Source organism: Neopelma chrysocephalum, unplaced genomic scaffold (genome assembly GCF_003984885.1).
Source record: "Neopelma chrysocephalum unplaced genomic scaffold, ASM398488v2 Primary Assembly neopelma1_79, whole genome shotgun sequence".
NCBI classification, from domain to species: Eukaryota; Metazoa; Chordata; class Aves; order Passeriformes; family Pipridae; genus Neopelma; species Neopelma chrysocephalum.
In genome coordinates this window covers 3,793,706-3,812,173 of record NW_020897740.1, presented here as the reverse complement: position 1 = coordinate 3,812,173, position 18,468 = coordinate 3,793,706, and the positions used below count along the sequence as shown (strand labels likewise).

General features: G+C 39.8%; 1 protein-coding gene across 1 annotated transcript; it reads left to right on the top strand.

Moving 5' to 3' along the window:
* Positions 1-3,609: 3,609 nt before the first annotated feature.
* On the top strand, positions 3,610-17,974 carry PLK4 (polo like kinase 4). The gene is made up of 16 exons (XM_027689991.1): positions 3,610-3,821; positions 4,278-4,373; positions 4,594-4,689; positions 4,788-4,902; positions 6,685-7,717; positions 9,367-9,467; positions 10,637-11,010; positions 11,449-11,553; positions 11,937-12,039; positions 12,493-12,642; positions 13,217-13,347; positions 13,745-13,839; positions 14,219-14,357; positions 15,907-16,044; positions 16,942-17,048; positions 17,372-17,974. The coding sequence occupies exons 1-16, from the start codon at positions 3,792-3,794 to the stop codon at positions 17,469-17,471; spliced, it is 2,913 nt and encodes a 970-aa protein (XP_027545792.1). The 5' UTR covers positions 3,610-3,791; the 3' UTR covers positions 17,472-17,974.
* Positions 17,975-18,468: the final 494 nt, after the last annotated feature.

Here is an 18,468-nt window from a genome sequence, read left to right as displayed (position 1 = left end):
TTCTTTTTGATCAGACAGAGGAAAGAATTAATTCATTGCATGTTGCTGGCTTGACAATTAGTGGAGGAGCAGCTACTCACTGAAAGTCCAAAGACTCTGGCTCCCCTTTTAATGGGGAGACATGAAAGAAAAAGAAGCCAAACTAGACATTGACATCTACCTCCCAATCTTATGCTAGAAATATGATCATCTTCTGAAGGCTTCCTATTTATAACCTCCCAACTACTATGCAACCCCAAATATGCTACGCGCTACACAACAGAACTTAAGAGAATTCCGTGCCTGTGCCCTAAAGCACATATACTTTTCCAGCTGTGGTAGCTAATATAAAAAGGAATAATCCCTACCTAAAAATTTTGTCCTCTGTATAGTAATGCAGCATATTTTGTATGCTCTTAGTTATTTAGTTTGCCCCCAATGTCAGTATGTATCAGTCATACTTTTGGCACATGAATTCACTCACAGAACTTTTCTTATCGCTGTTCAGGTTGAAAATCTAGCCTTGAAATTAAATTGAAAGTCTTATTTTTGCTAATCCTCCACCCTAGTTACTCAAACCAGTGATCACTGTTAATATTGCACAACTTGACAAACCAGTTCTATTTAATCACACAGCTTGCATTTTACCTTTAAGGATTCTCAGCAATTGACACATACACTTATTCACAAGTCATTTTACATGGATTAAGGAGTGCATAACTGCATGCACTTTCCCGAGAGCCTCCTTCTCTGAAGGAGAAAGTGCAGTCACCTCTGTATTTTATCCTGACAACAAAAGCAGGCAAGCAGTGGTGGAACTGTTTAAGTTTATAGCCACAAGCTGGCAAACACTGGAGAAGGTGAAGTGCTAAATCAGCGCACCTCCTCCTTGCATCCTGGATGTCTGCCCTAGCCAGAATAACTCTTCGGGAGCACTCCCCTGGTACAGAAGGAGCCAGCAAGATGTTTATGAGGTGGGGTGATACAGAGGGTAGACTAATAAAGAAGAAACCAACAAAAATAAAAGTCTTTTTCCCAGCCCAAATCAATTCCTTGATCTGGTTCACTGTGTAGCCACATGATCATCCTACCACACAACAAAGGAAGAAACAGAGGGTGGAAACAAGTAGCCGCATCTGCTTCAGGCAGTGTAAACAGCACTGCATCTGAACGTCAAGCAAGAAATAAAAACACAAGTGAACCACCAGTTGAAAAATAAGAAATGGAAAAGCAAATATATCCTCAAAAACTGGGGAAAGTTTGTTCTGCGCAAGGGACCCGCAGCAGTTCACTATAGGGGTTGAGTCTAAATACTGTTTGAGGCCATACTTGCCCCAAGATGAATTTCATATTTAGTAGAGCAGCTAGGAATAGAAAAGCTCATAAGAATGTAAACAAACTGGTGAGGTAATGGGGTTTGAAGATGTTCCCTCACATTTTGAATTCACCTTAACTACAGAAAGAAAATTCGTCAAGCAAAGGCTACTAGCTCATAAAAACAACTTTGTTACAACTGTGTTGCTTTGTTTCACATTAGCCATGGAAGTGCTCTTGACCAGGTCTGATTGCTACTATAACAATAAACAGAAGCTAAATGAAGGTGCCAAGGGACACGTGAGATTCCCTGTTCATAGCTACAGGAATTTGTTTTACCATATATTTTAGATAAAACACAAGAGAAAAATGTCACTCAATAGTTTTAAAGTCACATATGGAAAAAGCTGACTTATCAGGCAGTTCTACAATGTAATGAAAAGGAAATATAGGGTGCTTTTCCCCTCGCACAGCCTCGTCTCACATCTTCCCACCTGTGGGTGCTGCTGCCCCACCATCCCTCTTGCTCCCATTTTGCACTCCTGCCTGTAAGGGTCAAATGCAAGCAGGTACCCCCAAAATACCAGGCAGTGAAAGGATTTCCGAGAATTTATTTCCAAAGTTGGGAACACTTAATGTCTCAGCACAAAACTGCACTGGGCCTAAGAAAGAGACACACCCTCTGTTCTTCTCAGGATTTTTATCATCGCTGGCTCCCCAACTGGGGTGCCTTCAGACATGTGTGCAAGAACTTATCTTCTCTTGTGCCAGGGAGTCAGTGCCTCTAGAAGGCAGGAGGAGAAAACATCTAAAACTGTCTCTGGGAAAGATGCCTTTTTCCAGGCATAAAAGCACCTTTACCCTAACCCTAACCCTAAATCCTAACCCTAGCCCTAACCCAAACCCTAGCCCTAAACCCTAATATCCTAACCCTACCCCCTAACCCTAATCCTAATCCTAACCGTAACCCCTAAACCTGAAGAGAGATACCTGGAAGCATGTAGGACTGTCAGAAGTGATCATTTTTCTGCCACCAGGTCAAGGTGATGCACAGGGCTGAGGTGATGCACAGGGCTGAGCTGACATACAGGTGTATTGGGTTTGTATGAGCAGGTTTTGGTAGTGTGGGAGCTAACAGGGGTAGTGCCTGTGAGAATCTGCCAGAAGCTTTCCCCCATGTCCAACAACAGAGCCACTGCCCCCCGACTCCAGGATGAATGAGAGCCGCTGACCAAGACTGGGCCAATCAGAAACAGTGGTAACTCCTCTGTGATAACATATTTAAGAAGGGGAGGGGGAAGTTATTGTGCAGATGTAATTGCAGCCAGAGAAGAGTGGAGTGAGAATGTGTGTGAAGAACAGCTCTGCAGACACCAAGGTCAATGGAGAAGGAGGGGGAGGAGGTGCTCCAGGTACCAGAGCAGGTTCCCCTGCAGCCCGCAATGCAGACCACGATGAAGCAGCTGTGCCCCTGCAGCCCGTGAAGGTCCTTCCCCTTAAGGGTGGGTTTTCACAACGGGAGTGCAGAAATCCACTTGCAGGCTGTGGAGGAGCCGAGAACGGGACACACACACGATTAGAGGAGCAATCCTCCTATGTGTCCAGAGCTGATAATAAAAAAATGCCTGCCCAGTAATGCTCACAAATTGAGTTTTAGGGGTTTCTTACTGCCGATTTATGGTAACAATGGGAAGGACCCCACGGTGGAGCAGAGGAAGGACTCTTCTCCCTGAGCAGTGGCAGAAACAACCTGTGGTGAACTGATTGGAACCCCATTCCCTGTCTCCCTGCACCACTCAGGGGGAGGAGGTAGAGCCCGGGAAGGAGGGGTGAAGATGTTTAAAGGTTGGTTTTATTTCTCATTATGTTACTCTGATTCGATTGGTAATAAATTACTTTTTCCCCTCAAGTCAAGTTTGTTTTGCCTATGGCAGTAACTGATCTCTCTCTGTCCTTATTTCGACCCATGAGTCCTTCTTTATATTTTCTCATCCCTGCCCAGCTGAGAAGCAAGTGACAGAGCAGCTTTGGTGGGCACCTGGCGTCCAGCCAGGGTCAACCCACCTCCACAGGACTGAGGTGGCACAAAGGACTGAGGTGACACACGTAGCTGGGCTGAGGCCATGGCGCGCTCTCGCCACCGCCGCGCGCTCCCCTCACAGCGCTCACGCGCCGCAACAGCTCCTCTGTGAAAGGGGAAAACGGTCACGCGCCGCCTCGCGCACGCGCGGCAGCACTTCCCGGTCCCGCCCGCGCGCGCCGCTTGCGTGACGCGATTGCGTCAGACGCAGCCTCGTCCCGGGACGGGGCGGGGCCGGGGGGTAACGGCGCGACTTTTCAAAATGTCGGCGGCGGGGGCGTGGAAGGGCCGCCGCGGAGCCCGGGAGCGAGCGGGGCTGCGCCGGGGCGGGCGGCCCGGGGCACCGTGATGAGCAACCGCGGCACAACAGGCCCTCGGCACAACCGGTAGCAGGACCAGGGGGAGAGCGGCCGGCGCCATGGCGACCTGCATAGGCGAGAGGATAGAGGTGCGGAGCGCGGGCCCTCTCGCCGTGTGCCGGGGCCGCGGGGCGCGGAGGGGCCGGGCGGGGGCTCCACCCTCTCCCGGCGGGTGTTTGCGGGAGCGCGGCTCCTCCCGCGCCTTCGCCCCGTCCTCACGTGTGTCTTGGGGGCAGCCGCTGCCATGGCAGCCGGCGGCGGGTGTGTCCCATGCTCCGGGAGCGGCGGGAGGCGCGGCGGGAAGGCGGCCCCGGGCAGCGCCGGCGGCAGTCGAGCCGTGAGCGCGGAGTGGGCAGGAGGATGCGGCGCGGATGGCTGCGCGGCCCCGCCGGCCCCCGCCGCCGTTCCCAGGAGAGCTCCGTCCAGGTAACCCCCGGGGGCGCCACAGGGTTTGTCCGACCTCGGGGGGCAGGTGCGGTGGGAGGGTCCGCGTGGGGAGAGGCGCTCCGCAGCTTCACTGACGGCGCTGTTTGTTCGCGTTGCAGGACTTCAAGGTGGGGAACCTCCTGGGGAAGGGGTCCTTCGCTGGGGTCTACAGAGCAGTATCCCTGAAAACCGGTCTAGAAGTGGCCATCAAAATGGTAAGGCAGCCAGCCAAGGAAGCGTCTGTCTCCCAGGAGACTGGACTCAAGTTGCAACAGGTTGGGGTTATGCAGTTGGGCATCGATATTTGAGTTGTTTTTTTGTATATAACGGGTATTTGGATTGGGTTTCTATCCTGGAAGGGGTAGTACAACCAAGTACAATTAGTATGTAGTCAGTGTTGCAGTGCTTGAAAAATATTCTGTGGTCCATTTACAGATAGATAAAAAAGCCATGCACAAAGTTGGAATGGTACAGAGGGTTCAGAATGAGGTGAAAATACATTGTCAGCTAAAGCATCCGTCTATACTCGAGGTAAGAATTGCGGGGTTTGTACAGAGACCTGTATGTGTGACTTGTTGTATAGTCTACAAAATGTATTTTGATTTATTTTTCCTCGGTTTATGTTCCAGCTTTATAACTATTTTGAAGATAGCAACTACGTATACTTGATACTTGAGATGTGCCACAATGGTGAAATGAGCAGATACATAAAGAATAGAAAGAAACCCTTTTCAGAAGATGAAGGTGGGATTTTTTGTTTTGTGCAGCTCTTTGCACTAACTGTTTGCATTTTGGCTCACCCAATAAATATTTAAGAAGAGTATTTAAAACTATCATAACAGTTTCTGTAGCTTAAAGTCTTGTGGTAAGTGCTAATCCAGAGATGAATTATTATGGTACATATATTCAGTTGTATTTCTGAATACTTTGTTTCTGTTTGTGCTGTTTGGGTTATAAAGAAAACAGAAAGTGAATTTAGAAGGCAGAGGTATATAAAAGGTAGAGCTTGCCTTTGTGTATAGAATTATGTTGAAGTGTAAGTCAAGACTGGGAAGCTCCACAGAGGAAAACTGGAACCTTCACATCCACAGATTTACTTTCTTTGTGTTGTACCTCTTCTGTATTATATGTCACCAGTTACAGAGCTTTCAGGGTTATCGTTTGCCTTAGGTAGTGTTCTTAGAAATATTGACTGTGTTCCAAGCTGTGTGTAGAAATGAAGGTAGTGCAGTTACTTGTGTTGCTTAAGGACTGAGTTAGCAAGGAAGTATCCAATCTGACACTCCATCTGGAAATTGAGTGACTGACAGCTGAGGAAAAATTCTACTGTGGTTTTATTGCAGTTTCTTACAGAAAGCACTGAAAATCCTATCTTTCAGTGAGAGATATTGTCAAAGTAATGCTAAAACGTTTTTAAATTGGTTGTTACTCTTCCGAATAGTGTTTTGAGAAAGAAGTCTTGCAAAAAAGATTAATTTGCTTAAGAATTTACCAATTTCATTTTCTTGCAGTTGAGAGAGGAAGGATTTCAGTTAGAACATGGACCACTGAAATCCTAACCTGAACAGTACAATTAAAAAAAAATACAGCAAAGCAAACTGCAGTGGATAATGTTTGAGGGCACAGCTGAGAACAGCCAAACAAGCTGTTCTGGTTTTAGCCTGTTTGGATTCAGTGGTTATTGCCTCTATTGCTTCCAGCCTTACCTCACTGCTCAGCTCTTGCACAGTTCTTCCAGTTTACCTGCTTCTCTATCAGTTTCTAATCTAATTCTGTGAAACTAATATAGACATGGATTTTTTGGAACCCATATCACAAGACTGGATTAAAGGGGTACTGCTCTACAGGCATCATCTCTTTAACTCATATCTGTTCCTTAAAAAAGGGATCATCTGATGGTACCTTACTTCTAAAAGCAGATAAACACTGACCTGGATAAAGCAGCCTCTTCCTTAGAGGAGTGGTTTCTTCTGATATTTGTTACTCACCATTCTTTGCCCTCTGTTAAGAGAAGAAAGAAGGCTGTAAATTGTTTGCTCTAGAAAGAATGATTCTTAAAATTGCTGTAATTGCAACATCACAATAAACTATGCTCTTTCAGGCTGGATGTGGTTTTGTTATTCCTGCTGTAAGCTATAACTCTTGAATATTCACTGAATTTCTAGTGTAATAGAACACAAAGGCTGTACCAATATCATGAACTTACATGCTTTTTTTTAATTGTTAAGAACCTAATGTAAGAAAGTTTAGGCCAATTGAAAATATTTCCAGTCCTGTTTCCTTTATTCTATTAGCAAAGGCACAAATCTAGTTACTGCATTATACAAGTTTTTCATTAGTGTAGAACATAGTCATGCCAACTCTGCTTAACTGTAGAAAGCAGAAAGTTAATTACAGTCTCAGTAGCATGACAACATCGTTGTAATGTTCTTTTTATTAGGAAAAGAGCAATAGTAGACTTAAAGTTATTTTCAGAGCTGTGATTTCAGTTATAAGACTAAAACATCTGGTTTTGTGTTTTGACAGCCCGACACTTCTTGCATCAGATTATCACAGGTATGCTGTATCTTCATTCTCATGGAATACTGCACCGAGACCTCACCCTTTCTAATATCTTACTCACCAATAACATGAATGTCAAGATTGCTGATTTTGGACTCGCAACTCAACTGAAAATGCCTCATGAAAAGCATTACACCATGTGTGGAACTCCAAATTACATTTCTCCAGAGATAGCCACGAGGAGTCCACATGGACTTGAATCTGATGTGTGGTCTTTGGGTTGTATGTTTTACACTCTTCTTATTGGAAAGCCACCTTTTGACACGGACACGGTCAAGAACACGCTGAATAAAGTAGTATTGGCAGATTATGAAATGCCAGCCTTTTTGTCAAGAGAGGCACAAGACCTTATACACAGGTTACTCCGCAAAAATCCAGCAGATCGTTTGAGCCTTTCCTCAGTGTTGGATCATCCTTTTATGTCCAGGTCGAGCTCTGCACAGAGTAAAGATTTGGGAACTTCAGAAGATTCCATGGACAGCGGAAATGCTACCATCTCTACAACCTTCACAGGCTCTTCCAGCATCAGTACCAGTGGTTATTTGAAGGAAAAGAAGAAGCTGTTAGTTGGACAGCCACTCCCAAATAAAATTACTTTTTTTCCTAAAAACAAGAATTCTGGTAATAAATCATCGGGAGATGGAAGTGGCTCTTTTCATCAGTGGGGAATTCAGGGAAAGGAAGTTGGTGTAACCGGCAGGGGAAGAACCACTCAGCCTGGAGAAGAGAGACCCCATTCACGCTACCTCCGACGAGCCCACTCCTCAGACAGGTCTGGCACATCCCACAGTCAGACTCAAGGCATATCGAATATCGTTGATCGATGTCACTCTATGGAAGTGCTTTCCAAGCCTAAAGTAGGAACAAGGGAAAATGTGGAATACTTTTCACCTGCCAACAGCTACACTGATATAGGAGAAATGTTTAAGGAGAAGACTTCTAGTAGTTCTGGTTCTTTTGAAGGGCAAATATCTCCACCTGTAAAAGATCAACCACAGTAAGAATCAGTTTTTATTACTGATCTATTTAGAGCTGGTAATACTGTATTATTGACTTCTTTCCATGTGCAGCAAGTTAAGTATTTCTTTCCCCACAGCAATCCTAGTAGAGAGCCTTGCTAAATTATTCTTTGTAGAAGAGACAGACAGGGTAGAAGGCATTTAAAATGTAATTACCAACATTTTTACTTGCTGATCTCTTGTGGGTTTTTTTCTGTTATGCTTACAGAAGATAAAAGAAAAAATTAAGTGAAGATTAGGCAATAGATTAAAGAAGTGGTGTACCAGAAAGTAAAGTGTCACTCACTCAAAGATAATTATCTGAAATTTAGTTCTGTACTTAGTTGTAGCTGCTGGGTAAAAATCCTGGCTTCTTTCTATACATTTTCCATTAGAAGAATATCAAAGAACCATTTTCTACTTTAATATAAGGACTTTCATATCTTAGTTCTTGCATTTCTCTCCACATCAGGAAGTGGCATCGTTTCATATGTTTTTCTCTTTGCAAATCAGTTCAGGGAAAAGACAAACTAACACTTTTCCCTTAGAAAAAGTAAATGGAGTAAGAGGGTTTTCTTGACAACTCCCAAATGTTTGACATAAGGCTCTGTTCAACAAGTTCAGTGGGCCATGTGCATTCTTTCTAGTTTGAGAAATGTCTGAATCAAAAAATTTATGCAAATGTTAATGCTTAATTTTCCTCCCTATCATTTCATAAACCCATGCTTAATGTAAACATGAGAGAGTATCAATGTGAGTGTGGAGATTAACTGAATGGTTACTACTTTTTTTACATAATTGATTATAGGAAAGCCTCTTACATAGTTAACCTGTACAGCAATCTTAAATGTGAGGTCCTAAGACTTAAATTCAAAATTTATTTAATGTCGTTTTGGAGTGTTTTTGGTGATAACTGAGTCCTTGCCAATGGTAGAGTAGGGATCATCACTAAAAGAAAGTGCAGACAAGGAATAGGCTACAGAGATAAAAAACCTTACAGGAGCTTAGTGTGAATTTACAACAGATAAGTGACTCTGCAGTACGTAGTTTTATATGTGTTCTTTATCCTTCAACAGCTTGAGTTCACCTGTGACTACACAGGTCTAATATATACGTTAGCTAAAAAACTGGTAAAAAAAAATCTTTATAATTTTTTGGATTGACTGTATTTTATATAAATTCAAATTGTTTTAGGTGGTGGGATTGGCTACATCTTTCAGCTGCGTATGTGTTATGCTGAATGAGATCCACTGGGGTCGTGGGTGTCATGTCATCACTATCTTCTCCAAGGCTGTTTTCTATACTGTGAATTAAGAGCTAGATGTAAGAGCAGCCACTGCTGGCAGCATTATCAATAGCTCTTTTTGTCTGCTCCAAGAGCGAGTGCTAACAGGCTTAAATTTGTGCTAAAAATTAGTAATAACTTTTCACTCCATTTGGAAACAATGTTTTATTTTTTTATGCTTTACCCAATGAACATTCCCCTGGAAAAGAAGCATGTTCTATGCTGCTTAGAGCTACAAAATGCTACCTGCATTTCTTAAATGTTCTAAGAGTGTTGTGCTTTCTGCAGCTGTAACATTATACCTTTCGTTGTGCAAGTGTTTTTGATGTAATCTTGATTACATGTGTAACTTTTATTTTGCAGCTCGAATTATCTCTGCCCGATGAAGCCCCAGGTTGGTTTATTAGAGCAGAAGTCCCAGGCTGAGACAATGCAGCAGTGGCTTGGAAGCATGCAAAAAAATGGTGTGTTCCTTATCAGTTATGTATTTTTGCACTCAAGTTGTAGTAGTGACTTGTAACAGTTTTTGTGGGGTTTTCTGTATTTTATTTCTTTGTACATTGAATTGAATACTTAGTTTCCTAAAACGAAATTCTTATTTTCTATTAGTATTTTAGCAAAAACAAAAGAGGAAAACAGAATTCTAGAACCTGCCGTAATTATTCGGTTGTCACCCAAAATGTGTAAGTGTAAATACATGACAAAAGATTAGCAGGTGACTTGAAAGCCCCGTTAATTTACACGTGCAAATACACCTTAAGAAAAGATGAGACCTCAGTGACTGAGAAAGATAAGAGGCTGCAGAAGGAGAGGTGGAGGAAAGGACAAAAGAGACAGAAGGGAAGGAGGTGTTGTTTGTCACGCATCGTTACATCGTTTGCAAATAATGTAATTTAATCATTAAAATAAACCACAAGTCTATTCTGGCCTTTTTGCTTTGATATTACTGGACTCGTTCCTTTCCTGTCTGCAGGGAATTCGAATCGGATGACATATGGTCTGAATAATCCTGTTTCACTTTTGTCCCTTCTCAACTGTTCAGCCACATGGCAGGAGGAGTGCAGTAGTTTCGTGGGTGAGGTGACAGTTGATCAAGGACTTAAATATCAAAACTAGGAAAGCACTTATAGGAAGATTAAAGATAAAAATAGGTTTTGGTCTAGAAATAAAACAACAGATTTGGAGTATGCATTTAACATCTTGAGTACTAAAACCCCTGATGATAAAACATTAGTTAGATAACCTACAACATGAATGATGCTTGTTACTAGTGCTTATCTGAATGGTAAGTAAGCTGTCTTTCAACAGATTAAAGTAATTCTTGTTTAAGAATCTATTTGAAATCTTAGTATTTTGTTTATAAATGGTTTTTAAAAATTGATATATGAAGACTAAAGACCATCGTAAATGAAATCTAGTAGCAGCTTTTTTTAAGTAGTGCTGGAATTTTATTAGCAGTGGTGTTGATTGGTACTCAAGTCATAGCCTGATAATTTGGACTGAGGAATCCCATTCTTCACTTAAATAAAGCCTTCTAAGATGATCTTTTGAAAAGCTTTTAAAACCATAATAGCATTTTTTCCTTCTGGCTGTGACTCTTTGAATCTACAATGTACCTTCATGATGCTTTCAGTTCCTCTGAGACCACCTGCAGACCTAACTGGCAACAGTAATGCACATGGAGGGTTTCGGTATCATCTGGATGTGCAGCAAGATGCACCAAGAAATGCATGGAACACCTTAAAAGATATAAGGAATCATGATGCATCTGTCGACTGTCCACATTCTTTAAACCAGAAAAACCCAAAGAAATGCATCCCTGGAGTTCTCTGCAAATCTGAGGAGTTTCAGCCATCTCCCACATGTGGCCTTTGGTCAACTTCAGAACAAACCCAAATGTGGGGCCAAGAACCACCAGCACCCCAGAAACCTGCACTGCGAAGTATTGTGTCACCTCTCAACGCTCGCAGGCTGAAACCAATCAGGCAAAAAACAAAAAATGCAGTGGTATGTTCTTAAAATGGGAACAATTGAAATATTAAATATAGTGCAACTGTCTCTTAAAAATCACTTGGTAAACTAGAATCATTTGGTTTTAGGAAACTTAATTTGTAATAATTTAATTCAAAGTTATATTAGTAAGATGCATCTTAGTTTTGGCATATAGAATACTTACAAGTTAATACAGCTGACCTGTCTGTGTTTGATTTGTCACTTAAGAAGCCACACCCTCAGTGACCAGGCTGACACTCTTCAGTCATGGTGAAGCGCTCTATTTTAATAGCACTATTAACAAAAGTTACTGTAAGAAGCATTTATAAGTTTGCAATGCATTCAAGGAAAAAGAAAAGCATTTTTTTAAAGCATTTGTGGAAAAAAGTGGTATCTTGCCTTTCCAGAAAGTAACGGTCTTTTTGTTTTACTTGTATATTTAATACGTTTTAGGTGAGCATTCTAGATACTGGGGAAGTGTGTATGGAGTTTCTGAAAGAACACCATTCACAGGAACTTGTGAAAGAAGTTCTCAGAATATCTTGTGATGGAAATGTGGTGAGTATGTTTTGGATTTCTTCAGAGATATATAAAGGGCTTATAGTTCATTCAGAGGGTTTGTTTTTTATTTAAGTGATTATTTGTTTTGAAATCCAATGTTCATATATGCACAGCTGTAAACTTTTTTGTAAACTATATTTGTAAACAGCCATGCAAATACAGGGAGCAAGCAATTATTTCAGAGCAAAACTGGGCTTGACTTTTGGAATAAGTGAAGTATTGTTGAAAAAGTGCTGCTGTTAAGTAATTACCTAGAGAAATAGAGTGTTCATGGTAAATCATGGTAATTAATTAAACTGTGACTTATTTCTATATCTGTTAAAAGTACAGAGTGCTGTAGTAAGTGGCAACTAAACACAGTTTTTGTTCCCTTTTTGTAGATTGCAGTTTATCATCCAAATGAAGGAAGAGGTTTCCTTCTTGATGACAAACCTCCTGCTTCTTGTGAAGGCACCTGCATATATAATTTTGACAACTTGCCAGGTAACCTGAAATTTATTTTAAAATTACGACGATTAATGTGATATTTTAAGTGAACCTTGAGACTTTATAGCTTTTAGCCACTACTTTTCAGATAATTGTGAAGTAAAACTCCTTTTAGAATAAGATTCAAACTACAGTTTAACTGGAAACTGTTTTGAAACTTCACAAGAAAGTGTAAATCCAGAGGTTTTAATGTCTTTTATATGGAAGTTCTAAGGAGTCGCCCCTTTACAATGTAGTGCACTAAAATTAAAGCTCTCATAATCTTTTCCTCGTTCATACTGGGAGCTGTTGGTAGAAGTGAGTTTCTTTGAACATACTTGTGTCAAGAACTTAAATATTACTCAGAAACTTCAGCTATCAAATACATATTTTAAATTACTTATCTTCAAGCTGGTGCACAGTGTTTAATCTGCTAACTCTTAAAAACAGTTTTTAAATTTTCTTTTTTAGAAAAGTACTGGAAAAAATACCAGTATGCAGCCAAGTTTGTGCAGTTGGTAAGAACAAAAACCCCTAAAGTGACGTTCTATACAAGATATGCCAAGTGTATGTTGATGGAAAATTCCCCCACTGCAGATGTTGAAATTTGTTTTTATGATGGTATGTATTAATTTCTGCAATTATGCAAATAGTTGGATATTAGAGCTGCACTAAAATATTGCCAAACACTAAACAACAATCACTTTAGTTTGAAGAAAATACTGCACTATAAATAGGTTTTTTTTATCCACTCTACCTTTATTCTAGCACTTGTAGATTAGTTGATTATTCATTATTTCCTTACTTCAGGAAGTACATGTTGCCAAGGTGTTATTTATTACCCCTAGTTTTTATTCATATGCTCTTCTTTGCATCTACATTTGATAGTTAACCTGCTTAGTGAAAGGCATGTCCCTAATCTTCAAGCTTTCCACTGTTAACTGAGGTAATAGTTTTACCAAGGACACTCGAGGAGAAAGCAATTGGTTGCCTTTTCCTATCTAAGTATTGATCTTTGGCCATAGAGGGCATTCCATTAACATCACACTTTATTTCTGCCAGACACAGAACTCATGTAGGAGTGGTTTTACTTTTACGGTAATTCAGTCATGGAGATACGCTTTAGTAGAGTAGAATGTAATGACAGAAATCTGTACAATTCACACTAAAAGTTGTTACATTTTTTTTTTTACAGGAGCAAAGATACACAAGACAGCTGGTATAACTCGTGTGATTGAAAAATCAGGGAAATCGTTCACTTTGAAAGGAGAAAATGAAGCAGGGTTGAAGAAGGAAATACAAGTTTATATGGATCATGCAAATGAAGTAAAGTGTTTTACATAGACCTTTTCTAGTGCAAAGCAGTTTCCTAAACACACAGTTTCCCTTTCACAAATGTGCTTCCAGTGTTGCTTTTCATATTTTTCATTGAACTATTAAGAAGGAAGGATGATGTTTTTGGAAGAGCAAATGTCAATGTAAAGGTAACAATAACAATGCCTCATAAATAACAAAGGCTGAGAGGAAATTCTTCATAGTGTGTAAAGGAGGTTTGCCTGTCTGGTGAAAGGATTAAATAGAACTGATGAAGCTGCTTTATACAACTTGAAAGATTCAGTACCATTGAAATTTCCTTGTGTGGGCTCACCTGCCACACTAAACATGTACGAAATACTTAGACAGTTCTCAATTTAAGACTTCATTAAACTCCTTCTAATTTCAGGGACATCGTATATGCCTTGCTTTGGAATCTGCTGTTTTGGAAGAAGAAGAAAAAAGGAGTGGAAGTGTTCCATTTTTTCCAATAATTGTTGGAAGGTAGTATCTTTCACTTGAAAATACTTAAGTATTTGAATATTCCCATTCAGCAGCCTTATGCAGCAAACGTTTGCAGAAGCCAAGGTTGCTTAACAGAGGCTTACAGTCATTAGCAAATATTAACTTAATAGCATGTATGAACACCTTATTTTCGACCTGCAGAACCTCCTTTGATATCGAGATAATATGCACTTGTGGATTCAGACAAAACCAGGCCAGCAATTAGCACATGTAAAAACAATTCTACAGAAGACTACTGCTGTGCTTTGGACAGTCTGTAGTGAATTGAAGGAATTGAAGGAAAAGCTACATCTCCTCACATGTTTCTTTAGTCCCTTTTGGGCAGACTTTTTCCCAGTTTTTCTCATTATTTTTCCAGAAAACCTGGCAATACTGAATCACCACAGGCTGTAACACCTCCCCTGTTGGACAATATAAACTGTTCAAGAGAAGCTGTGGCACTGGATAGAAATAAGGTTGCCAGTTCTACTCCAGTTCAGACTCCAAACTGTAATCCTGTAAGTACACAAAACATACCATGGAAACTACTCTCCTGGAGGAATTCAAATATCACTCTTTCATTTGAACTAATGGAATTACATTTGTATGGATCTAGGCTTTTATTAGCCATTTGTGAACATATTGACTAGAAATGTTGACTTTGATTTCAATTAACTTTTGATACCTGGATTTAAGATCATTGGAAAAATCAGAATACTCCAAAACTTTACCACAAATTCCTCCTAGGAACAGAGTTTGAAAATTACTTATACAGCACAGTCTCTGATTTGAGAGCTCCTCAGTGGTGTATATTGAATGGTAGTCACAAAGGATATGGGCCCTTGAGGCTGTTGTTCTGGAATAATCGAGTGTTAGTGTGTATATAAAAAAAGGGTAAGTGAAAACACATGTGTAGCCAGTGAGGCTTTGTGAGCAATTTCATCTAGTTTGTTTAAAAGACCCACCAAGCTTTGGTTCCTGCATCACAGCCCTGATAAAACTTCCTCAACTGACTGGGGAATAAATAAATAAATATATATATATAGGGGTCTCGGCCCGCTGGGTTTGTATCATCTGAACTTTGTTGAATCTACGTCAGTCTGCATCTCTGATCTTTGATTGTGTAGCTCATGTCGTTAGTGCAGAATCTGACAACTTTCACTTGACTAAAGTGAACCTGACAACAAAAATTCCTTAGGGCTTCAGTACTGGTATTGATTTTCACACTGACTGAAGGTTACCTATCATTGGAATTTTAAGTTGAGGGTTCAACATTCAAACTCAGTCTCTATTTGCCATACAGCAAACACTTCAGTCTTTAAGAACTATATCTGTAGTTTCCTTGATACTTGAACTAGATCTGTATATCCTGAGGTACAGCTTGTTGTTTCTTCCAGGTTCCTGTAATTATCTGGATTCTGATCTCTTTCCTGACCAAACTCTCCTATTTGAGGCATTCCCTGATTTGCATCTTCTCACTGAACCTGAATCTTAAACACTGCTAAGCACAGCACCTCTTCTCTGCCATCTCTGTAACTGTGGGAGGAGGTATCTGAGTAGTAGAACATGTTCCTTGTAGGGAGTAGTTGTGGTGTTGTCCTAAAGATCTCCGACGTTTGATCCTCTGTTATTCTTAATTCATCGCTTTTGTCTCTCTAAACCTATAACAGATTCTGTATGTGCTACAGAACCCATCTATTGATGTTTTATGTTCTAGTTTCCAATTAATAGCAATGTCTGTACTTTTGTAAAATATTAGCTGAGTGGTCATCTGAATGAGGGCTGCTTTATAGTCTAATGTGCTGAAAATGTTCTGCTGAAGCTAGACAGGGTTTTCTGACAGCAAAACCACAATTGAAGTAGAAAACTTAGGGAAAGCAATTCCTTTGTGAGTACAGGGAGATGTCCTACAAAATCTGGTGGGGATTTTATACTGTAATGCTGTTAAATGAAGCATACAAGCTAAATCTGTCTGTATATATGAACAGGTGGTAATTGACCACTAAGCTGGTACATAATCAGTGGGATTAATACTAAGGCTTTATTCTGTGCATCCCTGGATTCTAGGTGGTGTATGAAAAGCCTACATTTATGATTAACACTGCTGAAACTATGTGCTCCTCTGTTCATCAAACGGAATGCAGTCCAAATTCAGCCCAACTTGTAAAATCTGTCTTCGTGAAAAATGTTGGTTGGGCTTCTCAGGTGAGAAATTAATACTGATAAAGGAGGGAAGTCTGTTCTTTTTTCCTATTAAATTTGAGATGTGTATTTGTCAGTCATTAACTTTAAACTTGATTTGTGAGGAATCATTCAGTTGTGCTTTGCTACAGTTTAAATCTAAAATGTGTATGTGGAAAGATGCTTTTAAATAAGTGTCTTAGATAAATACCATGGTGAACTACATAAGTAGAAGAAACCAAAATAATTGTTTAGTATTTCAGTTACCAAAATTTTTCTGTGGCTATTATTGCCTATTTCAGTGTCTTCCGTCATTTAAATTTGACTCTAGTAAAAAATTGAGACTGTTAAAGTTGTCTGTTCACTAATATAGATGTAAAGGTGTCATGACAAAGAATTTTTAACACATGTACAAGATCTGTACAAGAGAAATGAATCTGCCTCTACAACAGGAAAACCTGTTTCCTTACAATGACATTTTCCTTCTGCTTTTCTGTGGGAGCAGCTTTAGGTTTAAAAAATCTGGCAATTCAGATAAAACTTCCTGTCCTAACAGAAAAAAAGTTTGCTTTATATATATAAACTTTAAAGTGTGTATAGCTGTGAACTCTCACAAATGGGCCTCTATTTTATGTTTGTTTCTATTCAAAATTTCTTAAGGAGTGGTTAAGTTAAAGGTAATTCTTTAACTGTCATTGACAAGGATGACTTAAAGCTGAGCATCTGAAACCTTAGGAAGTTTACATGAGACTACTTACTCCAAAGTAGTATCCATGCAATCTTTATCTTTAAAAGACTGACCATGATACCGAAGTACCTTCAGCAACTCTGAAAAACTTTCAGCTTCAATTATTAGAAAAATTCTAGGTATGTAATTTTGTATTTCATATCCTCAAACCATAATGCAACTTCTCTCATTAGCTGACCAGTGGAGCAGTGTGGGTTCAGTTTAATGATGGATCCCAGCTGGTAGCCCAAGCAGGTGTTTCTTCTGTCACTTACACATCTCCAGATGGCCAGACAACCAGGTGAGTCTGTTCCTGCTATAAAATAGTCCAGGTAATGGTCAATGCAAGGCTGATTTTGGTTTGTAAATATTAAAACTTAGCTTTTCAATGACTTCACAGCTGATTAGCTTCTGTAATCTTAATAAAGAGAAGTACTCATAGATTTGGCTGAACTCTGGATAACAAATGCATCTACTTGATCTCCAGAGAACAGCCACTATTTATTTATAATATTTAAAACAGGAAAGGTGAGAAAACTAGTGTTTTGAAATAATTATATTGTTTTAAAATAAAACAAATTATTTAAGCATCTGCATTTTTTCTATGCTGCTTTGCCTCTCTAGGTATGGAGAAAATGATAAGTTGCCAGAATACATCAAAGAGAAACTGCACTGTCTGTCTTCTATTCTTGTGATGTTTACCAGTCCAGCTGGTCCTCACTGATTAAAGCAAACTGGGTGTCACGTCACGAGACCTTAATAAACTCACTCATTGACTTTTAAGTGAAGTGACTGATCTTACTCAGCTTATGCAGAAATTCTTCTACTATCTGATAAAAAGGTAGGAAGGGTTGCTCTGTTTATGTATAGCAAATTCTGTATAAAGTATCATACAAAATATGTTTTTTCATCAAAATGATGGATAAGCTTGCTCAAGCAAAACTTTGAGCAATTTAGTTCTTGACCGCATTAAGTTTTTGGAAATAATCTGAATCTGTTGTGTTTTTTTTCTTGCCCCACTGCTTACTCAGTGTGAACAGTCAAGGAAAATGTATCTGTGCTGTTGAAGTATTTGTAAATAACTTATATTTTTATGTGTTACAAGTAATATATGTAAATATGTATATGTTTTGTAACTTGTTTTTTATTTTTTTGTAGCAGCAGCTTAAACTTCCCTGCACAAGCATTTGATACAAAAAAAAATAAATGCAGTGGTAATTGTCCGGATCTATTTATTTGTTTCATGATCAAGTGAATGGTGAGAGGAAAAGGCTCTCAAAGTATTAAGCTCAACTTACAACAGGAGCTGAGCTGGTATTTTAGAGAAAATCATATGTTGGGAATTCAGGGCTTGGGTGAAGCTTGGGAAGAAACAAGTCTATAACTGTTGCACAAAGTTACTTCTAACTTGTTGAACTAAAAAATTGTGCTGTGCTTTGTATATTCCGTATTTTACTCTGGCCTACAGATCACTAAACCCAGGAGCACAGGTGATAGGAAAATAAACACATGCCATAGTAACTGATTGGGTTTGTTACTTGGTAGGAATTATTAACTTTAGATACCTTTACCTTGTCTTACACATTGAGTCACACTTAAAACAACTGAAGTAGCATTAACAGTAGCATTTTGCTTCAAGTGTGCCAACACTCCTGATGGTGTTTATATCTGTACTTAAATACTCTGACTTCCTTCTAAGGCAGGAGAAAGTGGGATCCAAA

Coding starts and splice junctions, on each gene's coding strand:
- PLK4 (XM_027689991.1), top strand. CDS start 3,792: ATGGCGACCTGCATAGGCGAGAGGATAGAG. Junction 3,822..4,277: donor GCATAGGCGAGAGGATAGAG/GTGCGGAGCGCG, acceptor TTCGCGTTGCAG/GACTTCAAGGTGGGGAACCT. Junction 13,348..13,744: donor ATATGGATCATGCAAATGAA/GTAAAGTGTTTT, acceptor TTCTAATTTCAG/GGACATCGTATATGCCTTGC.